This window comes from Fragaria vesca, unplaced genomic scaffold, assembly GCF_000184155.1.
Source record: "Fragaria vesca subsp. vesca unplaced genomic scaffold, FraVesHawaii_1.0 scf0513027, whole genome shotgun sequence".
Classification (NCBI taxonomy): Eukaryota; Viridiplantae; Streptophyta; class Magnoliopsida; order Rosales; family Rosaceae; genus Fragaria; species Fragaria vesca.
This window is the reverse complement of record NW_004443425.1, coordinates 16,419-27,401: the sequence shown is the minus strand read 5'-3', so window position 1 is coordinate 27,401 and position 10,983 is coordinate 16,419. Positions and strand designations below refer to the sequence as shown.

The 10,983-nt window shown below is 40.4% G+C and overlaps 2 protein-coding genes across 2 annotated transcripts; one reads left to right on the top strand and one right to left on the bottom strand.

Moving 5' to 3' along the window:
- Positions 1-1,435: 1,435 nt before the first annotated feature.
- LOC101294131 (copper transporter 1-like) lies at positions 1,436-2,055 on the bottom strand. The gene has a single exon (XM_004309671.1). The coding sequence runs from the start codon at positions 2,006-2,008 to the stop codon at positions 1,538-1,540; it is 471 nt and encodes a 156-aa protein (XP_004309719.1). The 5' UTR covers positions 2,009-2,055; the 3' UTR covers positions 1,436-1,537.
- A 6,619-nt stretch (positions 2,056-8,674) lies between these two features.
- Positions 8,675-10,084, top strand: LOC101294719 (protein FAR-RED IMPAIRED RESPONSE 1-like). Its single transcript, XM_004309672.1, has one exon. It carries the CDS (start codon positions 8,675-8,677, stop codon positions 10,082-10,084), a length of 1,410 nt encoding a protein of 469 aa, XP_004309720.1.
- The last annotated feature ends 899 nt before the right edge of the window (positions 10,085-10,983 follow it).

The window sequence follows — 10,983 nt, the reverse complement described above, 5'->3', positions numbered from 1 at the left end:
TTTTTTTTTTTTTTTTGTTTTTTTTTGTTTAAAGATATATTTCATTGATATATGCTCTTTTGCTCTTGATATATTTCATTGGCCTTGAAGCAATTCGACCAACTATTTTTAGGTGAGGCAGGAGCATGCTTTGATGCAAGATCAAGAGCAAAGCTCTTTATTCTACAACTAAATGCTGAAAGGGAAATCCAAAAATATACGTCCAAAAGGCAGACAACTATGCTAGAAAACAAATAACCTATGCTAAACAAAGAACCTAAAAGTCTAAAACCTTGACACGAGGGCTAGACACCCTTATCGTGTATCATTCCACCATTGGATTTCCTCAATCAGAAAGAAAAAAGAAAAAGAAAAAAAATGATGGCCTTTCATTGGAACCGGGATTGTCTTGTAGTACAAGTCTTCCTAATATTGCCTAATAGAAGGATCTTGACCGTACATTCTTAATCAATGGTTCCTTTCATTGGGTCTACAAAAATGGATCCCCAAATGGTTGGTAAATGAATGCATTCAATTTCGAATGGATGATTCTTTTTATACCATAACCGTAAATGCTCACCCACCCACCCACTGTCACAAAGAAGCTAGGAAGCACGGAAGCTTGACCTCACTCACGTTTCCCGCTTCGGAAGCGGAAGCGCGCTTCCGGAAAAAGTGGTTTTGGAAGCGCGAAGGAAGCGCAAGCTTCAGGACTGGAAACGCGACGGTGGTCATAGTGTCGAAAGCGCAATGACAATTTTTTGTAATTAAATCTGTTTGTGAATCAATTGATATGATATGACAATCTATTTGTTCAGTTTCATTATAAACAAAACTATGATTGAAAATTTTCATTAATAATCTATGAGTTACCACTTACTAGCCACCGTTCTGAAACAAGAGAGAAGAGAGACAGAGAGATAAGAAAGAGGTATGAGGAGCAGAATAAATTAATAAATGAAGACATGCAAAACCTTCTCTATGTAGATTACATTCTTAAGTATAATGTAAATACATATTTTATTTCTTATATTATAATATATATATATATATATATATATTTATTTTTATTCCGCGCTTCCAAAACGCTTTCGCTTCTGCTTCTAAGTATTTTTTTTAAAAACGCTTCCGCATTTCCAAACGCTTTGTTTCCATATCTGATTCCATGCAACGTAGCAGAGAAGTAACAAAGATTACCTAGTATATATCATATATGTATGGTACTACCCTCTAAAACTTGGACCAAAGAAAAGAAGAGAGGAGATCTGAATTCATTATTTTTTCCATTTAAACCATGCAGGGGATAATCCATAGCTTCTGAAGCCAATACTGCAGAAATGGGCACTGCTTTCATTTGGGGAATTTGGGCACAGGGCACCTACAGTACTAATTCTCACTCCCAATTTATCATCTTGATAATATGAATTCACAAAATATCATCTAAGTTGGGATTTCAATTGGAATAGGTAGGGTTACAACTTACAAGTGAAAAATGAAATGGAAAATGAAATTAAAAATCAAAATGTCCTAATTAATTCCATAAATCAATCATCAATATTCAACAACTCATTGGAGGAAGATCAGAGTTCTTCTCATCCTCCACAGATTTCCTAAAAACCCTACTCCCAAACAAGAAGAACCCCAAAGTATGCCCAGCCACAGCAACCAAAAACACACCAGCATTAAACGACATGACAGCCAACATTACCATATAACCCAGCCCGACCCTGAGACAGTGCAACAGGGTCTGCACCAGTCCGGCTGCCACGTGTCCGGAGCCGGCCTTGAGGATTCGACAATGGGAGAGCCACTCGACGAGGACAGCGAGGGCGAAGACGAAGAGTAGTGCCACGTAATACATGCCGGTGTTGGTGCCTGGCCATTTGGAAAAGAGGATCTCGGCGGCTGTGCCCCAGAAGAAGGTCATGTGCATCATCATTTTCCGGCGAGGCATCATCGTCGTGCCGTCCATGGATGGCGGTGGTGCCATGGAACCCATGTCATGATTACCATGATCCATACCTTCCATTTCTCTCGCAGCTAGCTCTTTGTGAATTGGAATATGTGGTTAGGGTTGGGATATGGTCAATGAGGCGGTTTATGGATTTAGTTGTGTGTATTTATAAGGGTACGTGTCGGGGTGTTTTAATACGACTCTGCTCGTACATTGGGGCTCGTATTGTGCAGTACAGTTCCAGAGAATACAGAATTGGAAATTGGGATATCGATGTTGAGATTTGAGAGATAAGATACTTTTTATTTCATGATTATTTTTCTTTCTGATTAAATTTTTTAATTCTGTGATTAATTACTAGTCTTAGTATTGAACTCTTTATCCTTAGATAACTAGTACAATTGTATCAGAGGTATTGAGACTTTACACAATTAAAAACAAAACAAAAACCTATCTATACTTGTACATGAAGGAGAAGAGAAGATAATCTCAATCACATAACATAACAAGTGATGTAGTTAACAGAGGAATAACCTAGCTATTAGCCATCTATATAAATATGTGTAGATACACGTGCATTGAATATTCATTACGCGCTCATTCTTAGTATTGAATGCTTGATCAGTAGATAACTAGTACAATTGTATCAGAGATACTAAGACTCTACATGTAAGATAGTTAAAGATTACAAAACAAAAACCTGCAGTATCTATACTTGTACATGAAAGAGAAGAGAAGACAATCACAATCACGTAACAAAATAAGTGATGTAGTTAACAGAAAAATAGCCTATTAGTCATCCATATAAATATGTGTGGATACACGTGTATTGAATATTCATTACGCGCTCATTCTTGCTATACATCGTACAATATATATAGCATGAGTTGGACATTTCCAATTTCCCACTAACATTATGCTATCTACGGTTGAAAACAAGCTTCTCTCTCTTGTCACCGTTTTACAAGGGATAATGAGGTTTACGGTCATGATTAATTGTAACGGTTAGTATAACAATCATTTGGATTCAAAATGATGAGACCGACTTTTTTTTCTCTTGAAATAGACGAAAAATATTAGTCCAATACAAAGGTGAAGAGCCATGCCATCTGTAGCAAGAGAGTGTCGATTGTGCCAAACATGGCGAGCATGCATAAGTGGCATGCAACATGCCAAAGCAACATATTTGAACGATTCCAACACGGAGCTTCTTATATTTTTTTTCTTTCTTTTAGAGAAATAAATAATTCATTAATCACGGAAGAAACCTAATTACAACACCTGTAAACGCAAGACCGAAAACTACTAAAAACAAAGAGCATGAGTCTCCAACTCGATCAAGCTAGAAAGAATAAGATGATACTAACAGCTCACTAATATATAGACCAAATGTCCTACAAACAAATAAGAAGATGCAACAATACCTTTCACATCCCGATCCTTAAATTTTACCTTATTTACTAGCTTGGTATTAATAAGAATTTTACCGTCTCCGTCAACGAGATTATAGTTTATTTGGTCCCTAGAGGGGTTTTGAGGGACGATTATTTCTGAGGAATTATTCGTAGGAGGAAATGGTGACGACTGTAAAAATGGTAAATTTTAGCTAGTAAAAGGTAATTTTTTTTAATAGGGTATTTTTTTGGGGTGTTAAATTGTTAGAGTTGGGTTTTAAGTGGGTTGACCGGTTTGGAAGCCCAAACCATTTCTCTCTCTCCCTTCTCTCTTCTCTCCCGACGCTCTCTCTCTCTCCCTCACTCTGCCGGATTTGCTCCGGCTCCGACCGACGCCGTCCGGCCAACCCAGGCGGCCGCACCGGTCCCGTTTGGACCGCCGTTGCCTCCTCTCCTCGCCTGGGCTGGTGACCGGGCCGGTTACGCCGCCGAACAGGGAGGAAACTCCCCTAGCAGCCGGTTGCTCCATTCGTCGCCGCCGCTGTTTGGATATGTTTGGGATTTTTGATAGATTGGTGAATTTGGCGGTTAATGAGGTAGAATCCGACCGTTGGATTTTCTTTATTATTGTTTTAGAATGTTGATATAAAGGAAATAAGGCTGTGGTTGGATTTTGGCGTGAATCCGATAAGCTTAACCCTAGAAAGGGTAGTGGGTTAGGCGGAAGAGTTTTGGGTTATATATTTAAGTATTATTTATTTTGAAATTGAAGTTTGCTCCCAAGCATGGTTTTTGTGCCAGGATTTGAGGAGACCTCACTTGAGTGGCGAATTGGATTTCGTCGGGCTTATGCCTAAAGTTGTGAGTGGACTTTTGTTTTAATTAAAAGCATGTGATGCATTATATTGTTGATAAGTTTTTCTTCTGCTGAATTTATTGATTTCTCTGATATTTAGCAATTTTCATCTTTTGGAGAGTTACTGAAAATGAGATTTTCGGTGGATATGTATATTGGATGTTTATAAGGATAGTATGTATATAAATAAATGCTAGCTAGCTATACATGCTTTTCCGCCATAATGAGGTAAAATTTCATTATGGTGTGACGTAAGCGTTGGATGCAATCGTCGTAGCCCTATATAAATTTAGTAATTTATATAAGGAATATGCACGTATATATACACTCGTGTTTTTCCGCCATAATGAGGTAAAATTCCATTATGGTGTGACGTGAGCGTTAGACGCAAACTTAATAGCCTTGTATGAATTTCTATTTTTCTTATTCTTCATAAGAAATTATACAAGGAGTATGACGAGTGTAAATACATATATACATATATATATAGTTTAGCCTGAGAGGCTGTATTTTATTAAGTTTTGGAGACTAGCCGGAGCTAGTCATGTATCTGCCAGTTTGTGAGTAGAAAGCTTTGAGCTGTCGCATGCAGCATAATTTCTATGAAAATTTAAATTGGGAAAGTATAAATATTTTCATTAAATTCATTTTGATCCACTCACTCTAATATTTTCATGTTTTTCCCTAGGCCCTTCGTTTTAAAAATGTCAGTATGCAGATTAGCATAGTTGAGGTCGGGCGTACATGGAGAAGAGGCATAGTTAATAGTATAGCTTCCGCTCATTTTTATATTTATAGTTCATTTCCTCTCAAATAGAGTTGCTCTGAACTGTGGTTGCTGGTTGTGAGTTTTTCTTTTTAAAGTTAGTATATAATTTGGGAGATGTTGTGATTTGGGGAGCACGAAGACACCAAGAGTTTAATATTGGATTTGGATTTTTAGAAGTGTTGGTAGGGATTATTAGGAAAAGTTGTCCATCTTCAAGGGAGGTTATGCCGAATTTTCGGTAAACTTTCCTTGGAGGTGGTCCCCGTAGGATTTACTTCGAGTTTTAGGGTGAAATTCGGGGTGAGTCTTAACAATACCAACTAATCTACCACACTCACCACCCAAGCATGCTAGTATTGATGTCGCCATCGCCGCTAGCAGTCGAGAGTCGGAACACTGATGCCAATCAAATCCTAATACATAAATAATATGGAAATCCACTAATAGAACAACACCAAACAATCCACCATCGAGACCCAAGTCATGGAAGCGAAGAGGCTGACGAGAGAGGACCAACAAAATTAGGGGGGGGGTGGGGGTGGGGGGGAGGGGGGTGATAAACCCATACGTGAGCACCCATAATCTAATAGGTGAATACAAAATTGCACTTCAAGCAGGCAACCACACAAGTTCACATGATGGAACACAATGGTAGTTGATGAGTTGTTTTGGTGTTGGGTGACCAAATATCTAGAAAGAATTGGGACCAACTAGAATAATCCAGTTAGGGATAAAAATACATCACATGGGTGACATGGCCCAATAATTGAAGCCTTAAATAACATCAAAACGTAAAGTACAGTGAAATTTAAAATAGATACCTCATCTGGGCTGAAAACCCAGACCCAGGCCAAAGCCCAGGCCCAGGCACATGCCCTTATCATGAGGCGAAAGCCCAATACCCAGCAGATTACCAAGCCCAGGCTCGTGAAGCCTTTTGTGTGAGACCTCGTGTGCTGCCCACCTAGACCGGAACCTCTGCTGCAAGGGAGACTCCACACCATCGCCGTACTCCGCGCAGCTCCGTCAGGATCGGACAAGCGCGTCGCCGCCACGCAAAAGGCGAGCCTTCCAGTCGAACCACCGACTCCAGCACGTCCTTCGAAATCCTGCCGTACTGAGCACCTTCTTCAAAGCAGCAAGCTCACCAATCTAGGACAGACAAGCACAAAATCCACTTGATTCCCTCCTCCCTACAACAAACCCAGACAACCCTTCACCTGTGCTCGCCGGCAATTCGAGAGGGACAGATCTAGGTCGATTTGCCCGGCCAACCCGATCTCCAGAACCACTTCACGTATCCTAGACCTTGTTTCTACCGTGTAACCACTCCACTCTCATGGACAAACATCCTTTCTCGGGCTGGAATGCAACGGCGGGAAAACCGGCGGCGGCGTTCGGCCGGGAGAGAACAAACCTCAGAAATGTTTTCTTGTGCGTAGCTGCTTATCTTGATAGTCCAACTTACACACAAGAAGATCAAAAATTTAGTATTCGTAGTTTCAGCTTGTGGTACAGATCGAAAGTAAATTCAGAGAAAGTTAACACTATATCTAAAAGAATCTTCTGATAAAAATTTACGATATTAGTAATTCTGGGGTTTAATTCAATCAGAAGTAGTCCTATTAGGGTTAGATGCGATGATAAAGTCTTAAATTATATATGGAGACGTCAGAGGGTGCTGCACCCAGATGTCTGCCCATGTGACGTGGGTTATCTGATACGTATAGGGTTGGGGTAAATACGGGGTTAGTATTTGAGGGTTTGGGTAAATACGGGGTAAGATTATAGAGGTAAATACACATATGTATTTTGGTTTGGATTATATTTTATTTTTGTCGTGTAAACAGATGTAAAAAAAGTTGGGTGTCTGGGCTGTAGTGAGTGTTTGTTATCGAAGGGAAAGAGGAAAGCAGGAACCATAATCGACTAAATGGTAGATTGAGGTTGCCTACCCAAACGGGATCCCGATACACCGCAGGTGTGGACGTTCTACAGCTCATGAAGTGATGCGATTATCATTGTGAGCACACTGAAATTGTGACCGTGTGTTTTTGCATATGAGCAGGTGTTTCATGAGTGGAAGATGGAGATCACATTTCATAAAAGGCGATGAATATCCGATAGGCTATTGGGTTTAACAGATCTGTTGTATACCAGGTGATTTAAGTGGTGTACAGTTAATTGTATACCCGATAACTCTGAAATCGAATTCGGTGCTACGTATCGGGATTGAATAGCTGATCGGAGAATGTTTTGTTTTGCAGATTAAAGAGAAGAGATATGGATGACGGTGTCGAGATGGACGAGACAGATGAATCAGGTCTCCAATTCAGCGACGAAAAGTACCACGATATTGTCATTTCAGCCGAGGATGAGGATTGTTTGATTGAAGATGCATGGAAGGATACCTTAGAAATTATGGAAGATCCGGTGATTTTGATCGAGGAACAAGAAGTTGGAAGGGATAACAGCGATGAACATGGAAATTCAAAATCTGTTGGAGTAGATGATATTACAGACAAAACAATATTTAGCTCTGAATGGTATGCTGCTTTGAAGGGAAAAAATATGAAGTTGCTTAGATTTGAAGACGTGAAGGACATAATTTTTAGCAGTTTGGCTGAAGCGGACAAGTTCTATGCCTATTATGCATTTGTTGTTGGGTTTAGTAGGAGGTGTTTTAAGCATGACAAGGCAGTAATCAATGGCGTCGAATGTGTGAGGAGGAGGGCATGGTGTTGTTCAAAACAAGGTTATGAAGATAGTGCAGCCAAGAAAAAGCGAAAGAAAGTTTACGAGACGGACAAATTGGTTACTGAAGAAGCCGCCAATGAAAAAGAAGAAGAGTGTGAGGACGCAACCGCATTGAATAAGAAGAAGAAGAAGAAGAAGATGAAGACTGCTCTGAGGGGAATTAAGTATTCAAGAACAGGTTGTGAGGCTGTTTTTTAGGTGAGATTAAATAGGGGCACGATGGAGTACGAAGTTGTGAGTTTTGTGCCAGACCACAATCACGAAGTTGCCGAACCGTATGAGAGACAGTTTCTATGATCTTGCAGGGAGGTGACTATGGATGACGTCCGTGTTGTGCTATCTCTTCAAATGGCACAGGTGCCTACTAGTGTTGCGTATGAATTTATGGCGCTTAAAGCAGGGGGTCCTGAGTTTGTTGGATTCATGTTGAAAGATTTGTACAATAAATTAGATGAAGTGAAAAAAAATTATATGAAGAGGGGCGATGCAGAGTTTGCCATCGATTGGCTCAGAATGAAAGGACGTGAATAAGGTCATTTTTTTGGTAGATTTACCCCCGATTGGGAAGGGAGGCTTGCTAATTTGTTTTGGAGGGATAGTGAGTCCCTTCTTGACTACAATGCCTTTGGTGATGTTGTCATAATAGAAAGTACGTACAAGACCAACATATATAGTTGTCCCGTCATTTTATTTGTAGGTTCGAACAACCATAGAGGGACTGTGTTGTTTGCATCTGCTATTGTTGCTGATGAGAAGGAGGCAACATTTAGTTGGGTCATCGAGAAATTCCTTCAGAGCATGAATAACAAACATCTAATTACTGTTCTAACGGATGGGGATGAAGTTATGCGTACTGTGTTGAAAAAATTGATGCCTACGACACGACACAGGCTATGTGCTTGGCACATTGGTAGAAACATTGGGCAGAATGTGAAAGATGTGGAGGTTCAAAAACAGCTGGGAAGATGGTATATGCTTCGTATACGATTGATGAATGGGAGGAAGCGTGGGGCGACGTTGTTGCCAAACACGGGTTGGAGGAAGATCCTTGGATTACAGCTTTGTATGAGAAGCGTGATAGGTGGGCGGAGGCATTTTTTAGGGGGAACTTTTGTGCGGGGATGTGCAGCACTCAGAGATTGGAGGGGATTAATGGTAAGATTAAGACTCGGGTTTCAAGACACACTCGGTTGGGTGAATTTCTGCCCAGATTTCATTCCGGTGTTTGTTTTTTGAGAAACCGTTATTTGTTGGACGATTACAAGTCAAAAAACCACAAGAGGAAATTTGACTCTCACCTTAAGTCGATTGAGGAAGATGCATTCAATACCTTCACGGATGATATATTTGTTGTTATAAAGGGTCAGATAATGTTGGAGAACCGTTTCAGTGTTAGAAGTTGTGTTCAGTTTGGTGGGTCAGGAGACTTGATGTTTTACTTGTCCCAATATGAGAGACCTAATCGTAGTTGGACGGTGTTGTACAGTTCCGTAGATGGGAAATATTCATGTTCGTGTTTGCAATTTGAGTCGGATGGGGTGCCATGTGCTCACCTTTTCTGCGTACTCAAATACAGGAACGTGAGTGTATACCCAAAATCATTGATTGAAGACAGGTGGACTAAAGGCGGTGGCAGATTGAAAATGGTTCCAATTGTAGCTGAGTGTGTTGATGAGAAGTCAGGCAGAATATTGAGGTACACAGCCCTGATGTGTGAAGCAAAGAAGGCTTGTCATAATCTGTCTCAATCAACCGAAGGCTTTGATGCAGGCATTGTTCAATTGTCCGGGCTTACAGAGACATCTATGAAATACCGGGAGGCTAAAAGATCAAGTGTGGTAGAACCTGTGGTACACCCGGTGCCTGACAATGTCTTAAAAGACCCTGTGATTGCCAGAACGAAGGGTATGCACGGAAACAGTGTGCTTGCAGCGAATGCAGGAAACGTGAACGGTGGAGAAGGTAACAGGTGCAGAGAATGTGGTGTGCCAGGTCACAACAAACGCAGATGTCCGTTGGTAAAATATACCAATAAGGGGCCTGGTAAATGTCAGAAATCCAGTAAGAAATCAAAGACTGCCGTATCTGGGAAGTCGACTAAACCCCTCCGATCTGACAGATCTGGTAAGCCTTCGAAATCTGGTGAGACCGGGACGTCTGAGAATGTGGGAGAGCATGGTTATGAAGAGAACATACCAGCAACATCTGAATTTGAGGGGAATGAGCCAAACCAAAGCAAGAATGCATACACCACGCAGCGGTCACCCTCTGATGTCGTTCACACTGACACATTTGTAGGAGATGAATGCCATGACAATGTAAACATGGCTGATGTGAACTCCCAGGTTGGTAAGAGCTGTCAAATTAATGAATAGTTGTAGTTCTGCTGCTATTGGTTGAGACCTCTTTGTCTGGCATGTTGTTTTGATTATTAGGTCTTGATGTTATGTGTTTTGTTGAATTTGGCGGTCACCCTATGCCGACAATGTGGTGTTTTAATATTCTAAGCAGTTTGATGCAGCCTCTGTAATTTCGCACATGTGTATTGTCAGTTTAGAGTCATGAACCCTTATTCCAATGTATTTTGCTATAGGCTCGTTTGTTATATTGACAGATGAGTTGATTCTGTTTGCTATTTGGGGTTGATACTGGGCCTGTTTGGTCTATGTAAGTTGTAAATTCCTCCTTGGAATGGCATGAATGATATAGCATTGTATACATGTAAGTTATAAACTAACTGCTGTTGTTTTCTAACTGTGGCCCTTATTGTTATGGTGAATTACGTTAGGTACAACATTGTATACATTGCATGTTCAGAAGAATGTGTCATGCAGAATTCTGTGTTTACATGCAGGATACTGACGTGTCGCGTAACCGGGGTCAAACAACTTTAATTTAATTACCCTGCAATCGTAGTAATATAGACAAGTAGGGATCGTTCTAGCCGGGGAAACCAAAGGGCGATCGAAAGAAGATAAACCAAACAACTTATAAACAAGTATTCACATATAAACATCGAAATATTGGGGGCTTAAGATTGATTAATTCTAACAAATAATCTACTGAAAATTAAACCTAAGATTATTATATACAAGTGATCAACATACTCATGCAACACATAACACGAAAAACCATCAAGAACACATAACAACTTCATGCAAGGCCGGGCAGCAACGTTCAAATTATCCTAGACTCTAACCAATTCCGATTCTAATTAGAGTCCTTTGCGGTTATCTAATTGTTAAGACTCCTCAAGTATTTAGAACCATCTTTG

Bases quoted from the DNA above. Each gene is read 5' to 3' on its own strand.
- LOC101294719 (XM_004309672.1), top strand. From the start codon at position 8,675: ATGGTATATGCTTCGTATACGATTGATGAATGGGAGGAAGCGTGGGGC.
- LOC101294131 (XM_004309671.1), bottom strand. From the start codon at position 2,008: ATGGAAGGTATGGATCATGGTAATCATGACATGGGTTCCATGGCACCA.